Source organism: Lathamus discolor, chromosome 1 (genome assembly GCF_037157495.1).
Source record: "Lathamus discolor isolate bLatDis1 chromosome 1, bLatDis1.hap1, whole genome shotgun sequence".
NCBI classification, from domain to species: Eukaryota; Metazoa; Chordata; class Aves; order Psittaciformes; family Psittacidae; genus Lathamus; species Lathamus discolor.
In genome coordinates this window covers 18,038,784-18,056,439 of record NC_088884.1, presented here as the reverse complement: position 1 = coordinate 18,056,439, position 17,656 = coordinate 18,038,784, and the positions used below count along the sequence as shown (strand labels likewise).

Genomic DNA, 17,656 nt, shown 5'->3' with positions numbered 1-17,656 from the left:
AGGTATTTCCTTACTGCTAGACCACCAAGTCTACTGAAATCAAATACAATTTGATTTTTAATGATTTTTTTTTATATAAATTTTTTTCTGTAGAGCCATTCTTAGTGACATTTCTTATACTTTTTTCATGAGAGGACTCAAACTAAAAGATGACTGAAACAGAGGTTGTGAGAAATACAGGTGGGCGAGTTTTTAGAAGTTCTTTAATATTGGACAAAAATAATAAAAAAAAATTAGCAGATTGCAACCAAATATTTGTCTCTTTTGTTTTCTTTGAAGATAAACCAGAATAATCTGATGAGAACTAGCTTGGTTTTACCTCTCTGAAATCATTTGCATAGGATTTCTGTGTCTGCTTCCATATATCTTCTGTTGTATCAAAGGAAAGGAAAATACTTCTCAATATTAAACACTTGTAGGATAATCACAGTGGTAGTGCTGTCAGACTGTTCATTCATGAACATTCATTCATTGCAGCAGACTAGCTTTGGCTTTTGAAATAATCCTTTATGAAAGCAGGATTCAGATCCTCAAAAGGACTAAATATTTTCATCTTGTTCTGTTAACAAGCATGTTATTGCTTCATGTAAATTGTCCTAGTCCTGTGGTTATTTTTTTAATCCAATGTGTACGAAGGGAAGTATGTATTGTCAGTTTCTTGTATACTAATACAAATGCTGTAGGGTGAGCTAAATTGAACGTCTTGATGAAATAATGCTTGCAACTAATATTTAGTTGTAGAAACTACTGATGTTGAATGGAGTAAAATATACCTTCAATTAAATAACACTTGACAAAACATTTTTTTTTTTTTACCTCCAGGCTTTTCAGAGAAACCCAGCAATTCCCAGGTAAATATTTGTTCATGTCAGACCAGCTACTTGTTCTGCTTATTAAATAGTATGTAGTTACTTTGAATTTATTTTTTTCATCATTGGATTGTGTCTTTTGTAGTTAAAGACTCCCGAAGCTGTTTCAGAAATAAATAAACCCTCTCCTAAAAATAAGCAGGAGAAATCAGGTAACATTCGCTTCATGTGGTTCTGGGTTTTGCTTCACAATCTTTCTGGACAGGAGTATTTAATAAAGCATCTGATTGATTTGTTTTGCAGATCTGTTGGAGGAATTTGGTTTAGGAGATGCAGAGAATATTGAAGGTATTCATAACAGTCTCTTTGTAGTGTTCTTCTATGGAGACATTGTACTTGCATATTTTTTCCTAATATTAAATTAATGGTTCTAGCAAGTTGTTCTGGGAGCAGCAGGTCTACTGAAATAACTGAAATACACATCTATGTATGTGTTTGCTCTCTCCTCTAGTCTGCCATTCAACACTAATATTCTTCCATGATGTAGGCTTCCTCCACTGTGATTGCTGTCATCTCCCCTTTTCAGGCAGTCCTGAGTTTTCTTTCCAATTTCACACCCCTCCCTCCCTCCCCTCCCAAAAAAAAAAAAACCCAACAAAACCAAGAAACCCCAAAACCAAAAAAACCCAAAACCAAACCAAAGCAATCAAGAAAAAATAGCCCAAAAAACCAACCAACATATCAAACCGCACACACACGTTCTTGATATTCCTGATTGTCTGAGCATGTGCTGTGGCTGATTCCAGGCTAGGGATGTCCAGGAGCTGCAGGTGAGACAAAGGGTAATTCTTGGGATCATGCTGTAGCTGTACTTTGCAGGAATTATTACGATGTGCACATTGCCAAATACTGGGTGCCTGTCTGTGCCTAGTTCTGCTCTCTTGAGTTCTTTTCCTTTTGTTTTCTGAAAAGATGTTAAAAATCAGTGTGATGTCTGTGAAGGTACTTTTCTTGGACTTCATCAGGCTCCAATACTTCTCGCCATGCCTTCCCATTGACGCTCCCAGAACTGTATGCACAGGGGAGGGGGATCTTGCTGGTTCAGATTATCCAGCCACATTACAATTCTAGTAAGAAGGACAAGGATCTCTCTACAAAAACTATGTGTAGTTATTGAAGGAAAGGAAGATGTTGAATTATGGAGGTTATAGGAGCTCACAAATTTGAGGAGATATGTTATTTTGTGTTAAGAGTTTTTCTTACAAATATGATGATTCAAGATGCACTCTGAGTGTAAGTAAGTAATATTAAGTCATGCTTGTTATATAAATGTTTTTTTCGCTGTAGGTGAGTACTCAGGATCTACCTCTCACATGTCATCATCAGCTATGAAAGAAGACATCAAGAATGTGACTGAAAACTATGGGGTACAGGTATGTAAACCCAAATATTTAGAATTAGAGTCTGAACTGGTAAATCATATTCTGCACCAAGGTAAAGGAAACATACCAGTCAGTGCATAATGCTGAACGGAGAGTTCTATAGGTGAAGGCTGTATTGAAGTAAAGTTGGATGCAGTCTTCTTACAGTAGAGTAAAATCCTTGTAATTATGTTGGATACTCGTTTTCTACTGATTTGTTTAGAGCCAGTTTGCTTAAATTTTGACTAGTGTTTTTCCTTTTGGGTGATACTGTGAATCTTTAACATCTTTTTTTTTTTTTAACTATAAAAATTGCTCTCAAAATGTTTTATTTCTGTTACATAAGGATGAGTTTGCAACAGAAATAACCTAGATTAACTGTAACTTCCTTTTTCTTGGAAATTTTTCTGTCTGTACCTGTTTACTTAAGGATAAATATATTTTAGAAACTACCAACTTGATACAAAAAGCAGCACATGAAAATCAGACTGACAGAGCAGAAATTTCACATCATGATGAGAAGTCACATAGTGCTGACAAGCAGTTAAGTCAAAAAATTTGGGAAGAAAGGTATGAAAAACTGTGGGTTGAAAATGAAAAAAAGGCATTGAAAACAAGTTTTAAAAACATTACAGCAGAGCTGAAGCAACTGTTTGGTGAAATTAATGAAACTGGGAAAACTGCTTCCCTTGTGGAAGAAGTGTCAGAAGATGGCTTCAGTGAAGAATTGAAGAGTTCCGTTGTTTCATTTTCTGCAGCAGAATCAAGTAGTAAGCTAGAAAGTAAAGGTGATTTTGGAGATATTAAACCTATGTTAGGTGGAAAAGTACCCAAAATGGAAATTGTAATTCCAAGTCTCAGTGTCCTTCCTGATCAAAATGACTTAAATGTGAATATGGAAGATACCTGGAGTGCAGATGAAGAAGATGGCAGAAAGGATAGAGATAATACAAAGGTGCCTGTAGCAACAGGAGAGGAAAAGAAAGTGCCTGCAATGAAAATGGAAGAGAAGGAAAATGGAACTAGTAGGAATGTAGAGGGAGATCCTGAATGCTCCCTGAGACATAGCTTAAAAACAGATATTTTGGATGATGTTTCTAATGCTCTTCCTAAAATGAGACTTGTTTCTACAAGTGGTGAAGATACACTTTTTGCAACAGAAAGGAAGCTTGGAAAAGTCTCTGGATTTAATGAAGATCTTCCCAGCAACTGCCTTCTTGACAATAATATAGGAGAAACAGAAATGGAAAGTCCTTTTGCAAATGCTCAGCAATCATGTGGCATGCTGAAAAGGAGTCTTGATGAGCAACTAAAACAAGATATGGAAAGATTTAAGAGTAAGATAGGAATGCTACAAATAGTATTCCTGGCTTTGGAGAAAGAGAAGGCAGAGCTGCAAAAAGAGGTAGAAGTTCACCTGCTACCCCTTATTCTTTAGTCTTTCTCCATATCAATGGTCCTGTTCACTTTAGCTATTAATCATTAAGGGAAGATGCTTTGTGCTAATTGGTTTTTGTTTTAATGGAAATACATTAGTTATCAATTAATAGAGCAGTGGAGAGTTGTCCTCCCCATTTCTGGAAAGCACAGAATACATTATTGTTCCATTTTAATAAAAGGTGGCACTCGGTTCCAGTGTGAGTAGTTACTCATTACTCTGAAAAGAAATGCACAGAGTTACATCAGTTCTGATTCTGAATCAGAGAATGAAAATAGCTTCTGAACAGGGTCTTGGCTAGTCTATTCATTTGCTGTGATTTCTGCATGGCTTGTTATCATTGCCCTTCACCAAAATTCCTGTTTGCTGTGAAACCATTTCTGTTTGTGGGTTTGGGATCCTCCCTCAGCCCCCATTAAGGAAGCAGTAGCCCAGCACACTTGCAGTTGATTTTCCTTTGTGCTTTTACAACTAACATTCTGCAGTCATTCAAACTCTTTATCCATCTGTAATGTTTTTATTTTATTGTTTATGTTTTGATGCACACTATTGTTTGCTTTTTACAGGCTGTGTTCTTGTCACATCTTTAGTTATGAGTGAATTCAAAGTACTTTCAATGACTTAATATACTCTGTAGTGTAATTTTGCAACAATGCTTCTGTTATGAGTACTTCTCTGTATGAATTAAAAATTTCATTTTTCATTTTACATTATTTTAGAGGTAAACCCTGAATCTATCTTGGATATTGTATTTCTCTTCTAGAAAAACTAAGAAATATAGAAATGTGTTTTTGTAGGTTGAGAAAGACAAAAGCAAAGAATGATGTTTAAAAATGCAGGTGATGGCGAAACAAGATGACCCTGATAAATCAAATACACCACCAAGCAACACTGCAGATCAGCAAAGGAAACAGACGCTTACTCTAAGGAAGAATGAGTGTTTGAAAATGGAGAATGAAAGCACTATAGAAGAAAAGGACAGAAATAATTTTTCTCCTGAGAAGAGGTCAAAACTGATTAAAATGCCAATGAAAGGGTAAACTTATTTGTAGTACTACTTAAGGATCTTTTAGATTTTCTGATACTGTAGTAGCTGAAGTAGTTTTGTCAGTGCTGAAAGCCATACTGAGTAGTCCACTGCTTTTAAAACATCTAGAGGAAGAAAAATTAGAAAAAATTAAGCTTGTAACACAGGTTCAGCTTTATTGCCTACTTTAAAAAAAAATAAATAGAATTCCGTGGATTTCCTTGTCAGTACTGAGGCAAAATGTGTCTTCAAAACCAAAGTTGAAGACTGGAAGAAAAGACAGTAATTTTTATAGGAAATGTCTATCCAGAAAAGAAAAGTATGAACTTGTAGTTTACTTTGCTTTCTCCCTTTTCTAGGTGATTTTAGTTATCTTCATGCAGTTAGTGTTTTCATTAAGTTCGAATGCTCTTTGTCAGGAAAATGGAAAAGGTATTACCAAACCAATCTCAAAAGTTTGAAGAAGGGAGATGTTTTTATATAAACCAGAGCAGGAGGTTTTTTTTCCTGATTGTCTTTCAAAGGATTCTGCTCTCTAGAGGATATTAGATATGTTCCAGCTTACCTGAATCTAGCTTAGATTTCACGTTTACCACTCATTCCTAAGGAAGGTTGTTTTTTTTGGTTTTTTTTTTTTTTTTTTTAATACTTGTATCTTCTGTCACCTTTGGAGTTAAGTCAGTTGTTTCTGGACGAAATTTAAGTATGTTACTCAGTTAGTGATTGTTTTTTCATTTCCATTTAATGTAGAAAACTTGCTCTGAATGCAGAAGTTGCAAAAAAACCCAAAAGATGGACTTTGAAGAAGGCGGCTAGTCAGCAGTTGAGCACTTCCAGTGGGAATAATTTTCAAGTACTGGATGATAGCACTTCCAGTGAGACATCTCAAGATGAAGGAAGGTGCTGAATATAAGGAATGTTATAAAGAAACCTTACTTAATGATAAAAATTGACCTGAAAGCTAAAGCTTTGGGTAAACCTGATGCCTGTATTGATTGTTCTTCGTGGGACAATACTACCTGAGTGCCCTTTGTGTTCAAAAGCACTTTTTTTTTTTTCTTCTTTTGGCTTAGAGTGCTTTAAACATACTAGCCAAGTTAATATGGTCAGATATGCACAAATTCTAAATAATTACTTGAGCATGTGCACTGTGTAAATACATACATATTTTTTAATTATTTTTATTTTACAAAGGGAGAAGAGAGATTTATAAATAAGTGGAATTATTCCTTCACTGCAGGCATCTCAGTTTTTCAGGGGGGTTTTTTTCTGTTTTCTGGCCTTTTTTTTTTTTTTTTTTCCCCTGCTGTAGTCCCTTCCTGACTTCTTGCCCACCCCAAGCTTATTTGTGTGGGAGTTAAAGCAAGAAACAGAAGATACTGGACACTGTACAAGCACTGTTCAGCAACAGCTAAAACACTGATGTGTTATCAAGACTGTTTTGATCAGAATCTGACACACAGCACTGTGTGGGCTGCTCTCAAGAAAATTGATTCCATCTTAGCCTGACCCAGTACACTAGAGAATCCAAGACCTATAGGTTCTTTGACCTGTAAGAGAAGGATTTTCAATACTGAAGAGAGCTAAACCCCCGGTGTTAAACCCACATGTCTAGCTGTAAGATTCCTATCAGTTTGAGTGAAGTGCAGAGAACAGTTATTTCAACTGTTTGCTTAATATCTTGTCAAGAAAATAGCCTTCCAGTAGACATAATAGTACACAATTTTTTTCAGTCTTCAACTAAATCTAATAAAATTCTTAAATGAAAGTTTTCAGAGCAACTTCAGATAATTGTTCATAAAAAGCCTTTCAGTACTGAAATATATTTCTGTTTTCCAGACCTGCAGCCAGAACAGGGATTGAAAAGAACAAGGTACTGTAAAATTAGTTTCTTGATAAATAGTTTGCATCAGCTTTTAATCACTTAAATAGGAAGAGCATTTACATAGTGATCAACCAGATGCACAAATTGCTGCTAGGATGAGGTTTTGTCATATTTGAACCAAATCTATGGGCTGCGAATGACAGAATGACTCACTCATGCATTTGTAATGATCTGTGATACTATATATTTTTATACAGAAAATGCTGTATTGTTTGTAGGTCAGCATACAAATGGGTGTAACTGACCTTGATTTAACTCACTCATCCGATGCAACTTCAGAGGATGTTGAATCGCCAACTTCAGCCTACGAAGAGGCTATGTTGCTGTTAGAACAGCTCAGTGTGGATCATACAGGTATGTTTTCATGTCACTTTGTCTTCAGCTGTTCCTGTTTTAAAACATGATTTCTTTGCACTCCTAGGTATTTTGGTTTTATATTTCTATTTAGTATTCTTTTATGATTAGAGTTCCCCCTCAAAAAATGTGAAATTATGTCACCTAGCCTTAGATGTCTGTCTATAATGTCAACAGACATGTCTTGCTTTATCCCTGATTCTTGGTCTAGTCAGAGCTTGAGAAGCAGATTGTTGCAAAGTACAGTTCAGCTTTTTTTAAGGCCATCATCAAAAGTTACCAGGATAACCTTTTTACTCTTTGTATCCTCTTGTGGTTTAACACCAGCTGGCAATTAAGCACCACCCAGCCATTTGCTTGCTTTTCTCAGGTGGGATGAGGAGGAGAATCAGAAGAGTGAAAGTGAGAAAACTCAAGAGTTTGAGATAAAGATAGTTTAATAAGCAAACAAGCAAAGCAAACCAAGGAATTATTTCACCACTTCCTATTACAGGCAGGTGTTCAACCACTTCCAGGACAGCAGGGCTCCATCACATGCAGCGGTTACTTGGGACAAGCACCATTACTGCAAACATCTCCCCTTCCTTCCTTCTTCCCCCAGCTTTACATGCTGAGCATGACATCATATGGTGTGGAATATCCCTTGAGTCAGTTGGGGTCAGTTGTCCTGGCTGTGTTCCCTCCACCCAGCGCCTTGTGTATCCCCAGCCTGCTTGCTGGTGGGGGTGGTGTGAGGACCGGAAAAGGCCTTGACTCTGTGTAAGCACTGCTCAGCAATAAAGAAAGCATCCCTATATTATCAATAGTGTTTTCAGCACAAATCCAAAACTTAGCTCCAGTGCTAGCTACTATGAAGAAAATTAACACTATCCCAGCCAAAACCAGCACACTCCTCAATAGCTTATGTCAAATAGTGCAGCAAAATACTGGTTTTGCTTAAATATGTATTTATAATCAACTGTCATAAGATGCTTGCATATATATACATAGCATTATATAAATGTAAGCATCACTATGTCTCAAAAACATTGCTAAAATTTTATTAGGTGAGGGTTAACCTGCTCTCACTGCCCCTCCTCAGCAGGACAAAATAGGTTGAAAAAGCTTGAGATCAATACATATGGGAAGCTACATATAGATCATCTTTCAACTGTTTGCCTTCCTGGGACAGTTTTTCCACAGCTGAAATGATGGAAGGGGTGAGATTGTCTTTGAACTCTCGGACTTGGTGACTCACCTCATCCACTGTTGGTGGTGCTGTTTCATACCAGGTCACTGATGCCAGTGAGTGGGCATATGTGATGATGGTGCACTCTGCGTAAGTTTCCACCAGATGAGTCGTGTACATCTGACTTCATCTGGATCTATGGGTGTATTCCTGCCATCTGGTCTATGACAGTTCATCTCTAGAATGGCTGATTCCCTCAGGTACTGGATGCCTCTCTATCGTAATCCACTTGCCTGAGTGACGCATAACATTGTGCTTGTAGGGATAGCTTTCCATCACAGCTGCCAAAAGCCGCCTCCGGAGGCTGAGGGCTCATTTCTCTTTTGCAATTGCTTTGTCAGTTCCCCCTTCCTAGCAAGTGATCCCAGCCTGGCTTCCCTACCTCTAGTTCATGACCGTCGACCCCATTGTCCCAGCATCAGAGCAACCAGGTGATGATGTACTTCAGATGGCTGAAATTTTTTCGCATATTCCACAGCTCGGTCGAGGTGCAGGATCGAGAAGTTACCTCTTCTTCCTCTTCCTCAGATTCCTCTATTAATAACTCGTAATAACTCTTGTTCAGATGTTATCCCCTCTAGTGTGCGCATTGGGTCTTCATCTTTTTTCACCGCATGAGTTGCTCTTTGCGGTTCTCATTTGCTTTTCCCCTCACTTATAGGGGCAACTGATACTGGCATGGATTAGTCCTTTGATTTAGCTGCATTTTCTACCACTATGGTTGGAGTGGTTGCAGTGCATGTCACTGGGGTTGGAGTGGGGCTATCATGGAATAAACCCAGCCGGTAACTCAAAACCATGCAGCCATTTGCTCACGCCCTCTTCATCCCCCCCGGCTCCTGGAGGGATGGAGGAGAATCAAAGGAATGTAAATCCCACAGGCTGAGATGAGAGCAGCCCAGTAACTAAGGTACCATACGAACTATTAATACTACTACCACTAATCTTAATAATGATAAGGGAAATAACAAGGGGAGAGACATAAAACTAAAAGGGGAAAAGGAAAAGAAAACAGTAAGCATGAGTGATGTACACAATACAATTGCTCACCACCCACCAGTCAATACCCAGCCTGACCAAAGTATAGATTTGGCCTTCTGGGTAACTCTGCCCAGTTTATATACTGGAAATGACGTGCTGTGGTATGGAATACCTGTTTGGCTAGTTTGGGTCAGGTGTCGTGTCTCTGCTCCCTCACAGCTTCTTGTGTTCCTCCTCACTGGTAGAGCATGAGACTGAAAAGTCCTTGATCAGAGTATGCATTATTTAGCAATAACTAAAAACATCAGTGTGTTATCAGCACTGTGCTCAGACTACAGGCAAAAACACAGCACTGCACCAGCTACTAGGAAGGAGAAAAATAACTGTTACAGCTGAACCGAGGATACCTGCTGTATTGTCTCCTTCCAGCAGGGAAAATCTGCTCCAGCCTGTGCTCTCCATGGGCCACAGGTCCTTGAGGGAGTGTTTGCCTGCTTTGGCATGGTGTTTTCCACAGTGCTGCATTGTGGATATCTGTTCCAGCATCATCTTCTCCAAAGGCTGCAGAGAAGTACCTGCTCCACCATTGTGTTGCCATGGGCTGCAGGGGAATCTCTGCTCTGGTATCTGAAGCACCTTCTTCCTGTCCTTCACTGAATTGGCTGTTCACAGGGCTGCTTTTCACATGCTTTTCCCTTACTCCTCTGTGTGGTGGTTTTGTCCTTTCCCAAATATGTTTTCCCTTAGGTGCCACCAGCATGGCTGAGAGGCTCAGATGTGCTTTGTAGTGGGTGTGTTGGACCCAGCTCTGTCTGGCATGGGGTAGCCCCTGGCCTCTTCTCATAGAGACTTCTCCACTGCTTGCAGTCTTCCCACTACCAAAACCCTGTTCCCTACACTCAATAGAGCAAATAATTAAATAATATATACACTGGCAAGTACTTGTGCATTTGTTTAGCTTTGTGTCTCTTCTATCACAAAACAGGTTCTTCTATTTTGTTGAAAATTCAAAACATACTACTTCAGTATGAGCAGAAAATAAAACATGAAAAAAATCGGTACAAAGCTGTCTGGAGAGAAGTAAGGAAATTGGAAAGTGAAAAGGAAGAGTCAAAATTAATAGTGGAGGAGACTCAAGATTTGAAATCCGTATTGGCTCACCAAGAAGTGGAATGGAAAAGTGATATCCAAAGCCTTAAGTATGTAACCTTGCATTCTGCTAATGTGTTATCTTGTCAGTGCGCATGTTCCAGAAGATGCTGATGGTACAGGCAATAGGATGAGAAGCCTATAGTCTATTGTATTTGGTTTTTTTGAATCCCATGGGCAAGTTATACTATAAAAGACATAATGTTTATTGCTTATTAGGTCAAATTTGGGATTGCCCCTTTCCCCATATTCCTGAGCTAGACATGTATGGTGTGAAGTTTTTAATCACTGGTCACATCACTTCAGACAGGAGTGGCCAGCAGGCACCATATGAAATTCAGCAAGGATGCATGCAAAGCCCTGCACTCAGGAAGAAATATCCTCTGTTGATGTATCATAGGATGCCCTCTCTGGGGAGCTTGCTGAGCATGCCCTGGCTGTCTCAGTGGAGTCTCTGCCCAGCCTGTGACTGTGCTTTGGATTCTCCCAACCCAGGTGCAGGACCTTGCACTTAGCCTTGTTAAACTTCATGAGGTTTGCACAGGCTCGTCTTTTGAGCCTGTTGAGATCCTTTTAGATGCATCCCTTCCCTCCAGTGTGTCAGCTACACCACACAGCTTGGTGTCATCAGCAGACTTGTTGAGGGTGCGCTCAATTCCACTGTCCATGCTATCAACAAAGATGTTAAACAGCACCAGTCCCAGTACCCACCCGTGAGGAGTGCCACTCGTCACTGGTCTCCACTGACTGCAACAATTTGAGTGCAGCCATCCAGCCAATTCCTTATCCTCAGAGTGGTCATCTGTCAAATCCATCTCTCCAGTTTAGAGCCTAGAATGTCATGTGGGACAGTATCAAATGCTTTGCACAAGTTCAGGTAGATGAAGTCAGTCACTTTTTCCTTATCCACCAGTGCCATAACCCCATCTTAGAAGGCCACCAAATTTGTCAGGCCCGATTTCCCCATAGCGAAGCCTTGTTGGCTGTCACCAGTCACCTCCTTATTGTCCATGTTAGCATAGTTTCCAGGAGGATCTGCTCCATGATCTTGCGGAGGTGAGACTGACTGGTCTGTAGTTCTTTGGGTCTTCTTTTTTTCCCTTTTTAAAAATGGGGATGATGTTTCCCCCTTTCCAGTCAGTGGGAACTTTGCTGGACTACCACTGCAACTCACATATGATGGATAATGTCTTAGCCACTTCATCTGCTGGTTCTCTTGGGACCTGCAGATGAATTTCATCAGGTCCCATGAACGTGCAACTTCAGGTTCCTTAGATGGTCTCAAACCTGATTTTTCTCCTACGGCAGGCAGTTCTTCATTCTCCCAGTCCCTGCCTTTGCCTTCTGCTACTTGTGTGATGTGGCTGGAGCACTTGCAGGGGAGGACCAAGGCAAAAACCATCCTTGAGTACCTCAGCTTTTTTCAGATCCCAGGTAGCGAGGTCTCCCATTGCCTTCCAGAGAGGGACCACATTTTTCCCTAGGCTTCCTTTTATTACTGATGTACCTATCAGTGGTTTATTTAGGTGTCTTGTACAGCGATATCATGGGTCATGGAATGAAGTTAGAGTTCCTCAAAAAGTTAAAAATTACAGTGAAAATAGGAAATTGGAAAAGACTAGGAAATCTGAAAAGATTTAGTATTTTTATGGCGTGAGTTGTCTCTGCAAGTTCATCATGTGGAATATCTACTTTTTACATCAGTGCTTTAGTTTCTCAAATATTCTGTTAATCCCAGATGTACTTTGAAACAAGAAGAGGAAAAGATGCTCAGATTAGAGACATTGTATGAGAAAACAAGAGAAGAACTCCAAAGGAAAGAAGATCGATATTATAAAGAGATGGAGGAAAAACAGCAACTTGAGTTACACTCGAAGAATTTAGAAATGGAGTTAATAACACTGAGAAAGCTTTTGAGACAGGTATGTTAAACAGTGAGTTGAACACTTATTTTCTGCTTCTTTTTGATTGTCACTGTATTTGAGTATGCTTAAAGAAGGTGGTACTTTGTTGCTCATAGAAGGGGCATTAGATAACTTGCCAAACTTTGAGAACAGTTGAGAACACGTTGGCTCACAAGTAGTCTTAGTTATTTTCTTGTTTGTTCTTGTATTTTTTTTTTCTTTGCAAGTTCGTAATTCCTTTTAATGATTCATTTTCTCCTTTTTCAAAATTTAGGTTTTGTTTGCATTTCAAGCAAAGTCTGACTGAGTTATTTTTCTAAATTACTAAAAAACATTCTGTATTTCTTAATTTTTCAGAAGATATTTAAAATTTATTACTTATAAATGGATTATCATAACTGAGGAAACAAAAATACTTGCAAGAGTACAAAGGACAGTGGGAAGGTATTGCTAGCTCTGATTTTTCTCCAGATGCAGGCGGCTTAATTGTATTACTGTAGGTTGAGGAAGAGCGTGATGAAACACAGAAACAGCTCGCTCAGGAACAGAGGGCCAGAGCCCTGCAAGAAGGAATTTTGAACAACCACCTTTGGAGGCAAAAGGAACTAGAAGAAGAAGCAAGAAGAACTATAGAGAAAGATTCAGGGGTAAGCAATTTTTTTTTTTTCCTGATTAATTTAATTTCACCATGTTTGTTCTAAAGTAATGAAAAATCTTACATAACATTTTCTGCTTCTTAATGGATTATTTACAGATTTCCAGTGTAACTCAACTGTGTAAATACCTCTTTTGTTTTCCCTTAGGTCTTTAAAAGTTCTGGGAAACAGCATCAGTCCTGTATGCACCTCAATTGCATGTTCAAGTAGGAAACAAACAGAAGACTCTATTTATGCTGTTTCCTAAGCTATTTGTTATATTTCATTTCATAGACATTTTTCATTAGTTTTTAAGGATTCTAGCAGTTAAAACACTTAGCTACCTGCATTAAGGTTGACCAGGAAGAAAGCTGTTTGGCACTATTTGTGTTGTCACTACTTGTTTTTATTACTTACTCAGTTATCAAACTGACTGACTTCAAGCATACCTTTCTTTTTGATCTCCACATACTAAAATTCAGTGAAGGAATATGAAGGCTTTTCAGTGTTGACCAGTGACAGGACAGAGAGCAATGGCCATAAACTGAAACACAAGAAATTTCACCTCAACATGGGGAAGAACTTCTTTACGTGGGAGAGCTCTGACAGTCAATACCCGCCTGGATGCATTCCTGTGTAACCTGCTTTAGGTGGCCCTGTCTTGGCAGGAGTGGTGGACTAGATGATCTCCAGAGGTCCCTTCCAACCCTAATTATTCTGCAATTAATTAAACTCTCTGTAGAGTTAGAATAATTAGAGGAGGGAAATGCAATCATAAAAGCTGCATTTAAAAAAAAAACAAAAAAAAATCTTGAAAAGAGTTTACTGAACTTACTACAAATGTGCAGTGCTTGGAAGAATTATTTGTTCTTGGCTGTGCTGGCCAATAGATGTAGGGTGAATATGTGGAAGAAAGTTAAATGTCTATAATAAAGAAGAAATATACAAGATTAGTGTGTTCCAGGGACGATTGATTCGTATAGCTTAGTTTCAGTAATACAAAAGGATAGGTGTTAAGAAGACAGTTGAGAAGGAAAATACCCTTTTTTTTACCCTTGTTTTTGTCAGATTTGTAACACAGTTAAATTAACCTTAAAGCAAATATTTTAAAGATGTGCACATATAAGAAAGTATTGTAATTTTAAAAGCCTTATACTTGAGATAAACTTGTGAGGTGTCCCTGCCCATGGCAGGGGGATTGGAAGTAGGTGATCTGAAGGTTCTTTCCAACGCTATGATTCTGTAAGATATTGTAATAAATTTTATTGTTTGGTTGCTGGCTTAAGAAACAAAAAAAGGTATTGTATATTTAGGATGTTCATTTAAGGTTTAACGGCATGTTACACTTCCGTTGTGTGCATACATTGTACACGTACATGGGTTTGTAGAATAGCTTATGCATTAACTGAGATTTCACTCTCATCTGTGAAGTCATGCTTCAGTATTAGAAATGTTAAACACAGCTTAATGCTGAAGTGGTTTTGTAGGTTTGTTTCCTAATTGGCTATTTATTCATGTTTCCCGGCATTCAGGAATCCGACACTGAGAGAGAAAAGGATCTTTTGTACAAAAATCAGTTGCTACAAGATGAGATTGGTATGCTAAGACTAGAACTTGATCAAGTAAGACTTAGGCAGCAGGAGGAAGAAGGAAAATATTTAGAGGAAAATGAAGCCTTGAAAGAAAAAAATGAGGATCTCAAAAAGGAACTTAAACTAAATGAAGAAGCCTTAACACAAACAGTTTTTCAGTACAATGGACAGCTGAACTTATTAAAGACAGAATCTGCAGTGCTATCTTCCAAACTTGAGCAGACAAAAGAAAGCAAAGACAGACTAGAGACAGAAATTGAATTGTTCCGTTCCCGTCTGAACACTGCTGCTCAAGAACTTGAACGTCATCAGTCATCAAAATGTGATGTTGAACGAACATTTCAGAGAGAACGTGACGAATGGCTTCGCTTGCAAGACAAGCTCCATCATGACCTCTCTGATGTGCGAGAAACCAATAAGAGCTTGTCTCAGCAGCTGAGTAAAGCTGAAAGCAAAGCTAATAGTCTAGAAAATGAGCTTCACCAGTTGAAACAAACACTCAGAGAAAAAACACTGCTTTTGGAAATGGCACAAAAAGAATTAAGTCAAGCCCAGTGTCAGGCAAAGGAATGTGATCATGCTCGACAGCTTGAGAAAGATCAAGTAAGCAAATTTATAATAAAGCAGGAATCAATGCAGGAGCGATTGGTCCAGCTTCAGAGTGAGAACCTTTTACTCCGTCAGCAACTGGAAGATATGCAGAACAAGGGGATCATCAAAGAAAAAATAGTGAATGATGTGCAGGATCGGTTTAATGATATTTTCAATAAACTCAGAGCTGATACTGAAAAGCAAGTTTGCCTAGTGGAGGAGAGAAATAAGGAATTAAATGCCAAGTGTACTGATTTAAGAGAACAAGTCTATAAGTACGAGACTGAGAAAGCAGAAAGAGAGGTAAAGTATACACTTAGAAAGAACAATTTAAAGTTTCTTAGCTTTTGAAGCTATTTTATTTTCTAAAATGTACCAGTTGTAAGTTATATGCATGGGACCAAATAATGGTGATCTGTTCCAGTTTATCATGTTCCACTTTATCATGTTCCACTTAGAACTGTGGAAGGTTTTGTCAAACAGGATATTACTGCTCACATCTGAGCAGAGAATGGAAAAAAGTCTAAGCTTTACCAAGAAAAGTGATTCTTCTCTACAATTGTTTTTAACTCTTTCGTTAGTCTATTTTATGCCCTATAGAATGATTTTGTGTTTGATTTTTATGTCTTGCACTAATAACACAAAGATTCATCCAATTTATGAGGGTTGAGAATGAAGATGCAGACAAGTGAAGTGATGGGGATGGATTTATTTTGAGCTCCTACAGAGGAAAAAAAAAGACTACTCCATAAGTTGCTACCAAAATTGAAGAGTATTAGTACTGTCCAGGTGTTTATGTATGTGTGTTAGGGTTCTGAGGGGCCTGCCTCGTCCTCGAGAAGGTAGTTTCAGACAGTAACGAAGCTTTCTTTTCTCCGTTTTACGATGTGTAGCCGTATTTAAATGCATTCCTTCTTTATGAGTCCATGAAAGACTAATTAACTGGACAGAATACTCATTAGGACATCAGTTAAACTGTCATTGTACAAATTCACACAGTACGTGAGCATGAAACATGCTCCTGTACAGAGCACTAGCATCATTTTATGTTGCTCAAGCACACATGAACCAAGTGTTGTTCTTATTACCTGCATGTAGATGGCTTTTGTAAAGGAAAAAGAGTGGAAGAAAATAAAGGCAGAAGTAGGAGTGAGTCACAGCTGAAAAGCTGTAGGCAGTGGGAGAATGCGTTGCTATATATGTTCCTACGAGTAGGTACTCTCTTCTGTATTGTTAAAATATTCTACCAACTCCAGGTAGAGCAGTGATTTAAAAGTTGCCTTACCCATTTTGTTTAATCTTCCTTTACTTTCTGAAAGATAAGAACTAATCACATTCAATATTTCTACTCTCTGGTGTAAGGTTTGCCTCCCTTAGTAGTTTGAATAGTGATTTAAAATTACATTTCCTTCTTCATAACAAATCCAGAATCTCAGATAATGATAACCACCTTGTTGTTTATTTGTCAATTGCCACAGGGGGAGGGAAGAACTCCATAAGTACTGTCAGTCATATTAATCTCTGAATTGCTTTGTATTCTTACACCAAAATAACATATTCCTTTTGAAAATACTTGATATACATGTATGAACTATCCAGATTTTCATAAATCTAATGTCAGTATAAACTCAGTTGGTAGTCTAAAATGAAGGTGGTAACAAGGCTGCAGAAGAATGTGATTCAGCACATACTTAAAGCATACCTGAAAAGAGCTTTCACGTATATCTTTTTAACTGTGCAGGGGGGTTGGACTAGATGATCTTTTGAGGTCCCTTCCAACCCTTGGGATTTTGTGATTCTGTGATTCTATAATGGAGGAATAGACAAATGGCTGTGCATTAGATGCACAGCCCTGCCTTTGGTCATCTGATTAATATCTGCAGTCAAATTATATCTCTTACAATAGATTTCTTTGGATGTTGTTAGAAAAACACATGATCGCGGTGTGTGCTTGTCTGTTTTTCAGAGAAGAATAATACCTGAGCTTTTTTTACGTTTTGGGAAACAGGCCCTCATGAACAGCTGCTAATAGCTTGGAGGTGCTCAGCTGTGAGATGAACAGAGGTTGTCACCTGTACAGATGCTTGCTGGTTGCAGGCAAAATTTCATACCTTTGAATTCAATCCTAAAGCAGGTTTAATTATATAATAAGTTAAAGGTTTATTTAATGTTCTTAAAACTTTCATCATGCTCATTAAACTGTTTCATTAGGGAGTGGTCAGACAGCTGCAGCAGGAGCTTGCCGATTCTCTTAAAAAGCAATCTATGTCAGAAGCTTCACTTGAAGTTACTACACGCTATCGCTGTGACCTGGAGGAGGAGAAGCTGCGCTTTCAAAAGGAATTGGAAAAGGTTAACACCAAGGTACATAATGTCTGTAACTATATGAAAAAATCCAAGAGTGCCTGATGAAAGTAGGAGTGAATGTTGTCCTAAAACCCTAGGAAAAAAAACATGAACAGGATGAATTTAATGATGTCTGAATGAATTGCACTGTTCTATGAACTTGGTGTCCATGTCTTTTGACATGAAGACACTATGTCCTTACTTAGACAAAGGTGTTTGTATTTGCTAAGGTGCTTTGCAGAATAAACTGGTGTGTTGCATTTGGTTTGGCCAAGCATGTCTGATATCTGGAGAAG

The 17,656-nt window shown here is 38.4% G+C and overlaps 1 protein-coding gene across 3 annotated transcripts in view; it reads left to right on the top strand.

Annotated features, from left to right (window-relative positions):
• LOC136004089 (ankyrin repeat domain-containing protein 26-like) overlaps positions 1-17,656 on the top strand; it is a 63,963-nt gene that overhangs the window by 19,758 nt on the left and 26,549 nt on the right. For all 3 annotated transcript variants that reach the window (XM_065660357.1, XM_065660265.1, XM_065660439.1), the window contains 14 exons: positions 823-851; positions 955-1,021; positions 1,113-1,157; positions 2,157-2,242; positions 2,661-3,635; positions 4,508-4,704; positions 5,446-5,595; positions 6,535-6,568; positions 6,799-6,934; positions 10,129-10,342; positions 12,031-12,214; positions 12,697-12,843; positions 14,364-15,317; positions 17,226-17,378. In XM_065660357.1, the coding sequence (XP_065516429.1) occupies positions 823-851; positions 955-1,021; positions 1,113-1,157; positions 2,157-2,242; positions 2,661-3,635; positions 4,508-4,704; positions 5,446-5,595; positions 6,535-6,568; positions 6,799-6,934; positions 10,129-10,342; positions 12,031-12,214; positions 12,697-12,843; positions 14,364-15,317; positions 17,226-17,378 (3,371 nt within the window). The remainder of the gene's footprint in view (positions 1-822; positions 852-954; positions 1,022-1,112; positions 1,158-2,156; positions 2,243-2,660; positions 3,636-4,507; positions 4,705-5,445; positions 5,596-6,534; positions 6,569-6,798; positions 6,935-10,128; positions 10,343-12,030; positions 12,215-12,696; positions 12,844-14,363; positions 15,318-17,225; positions 17,379-17,656) is intronic.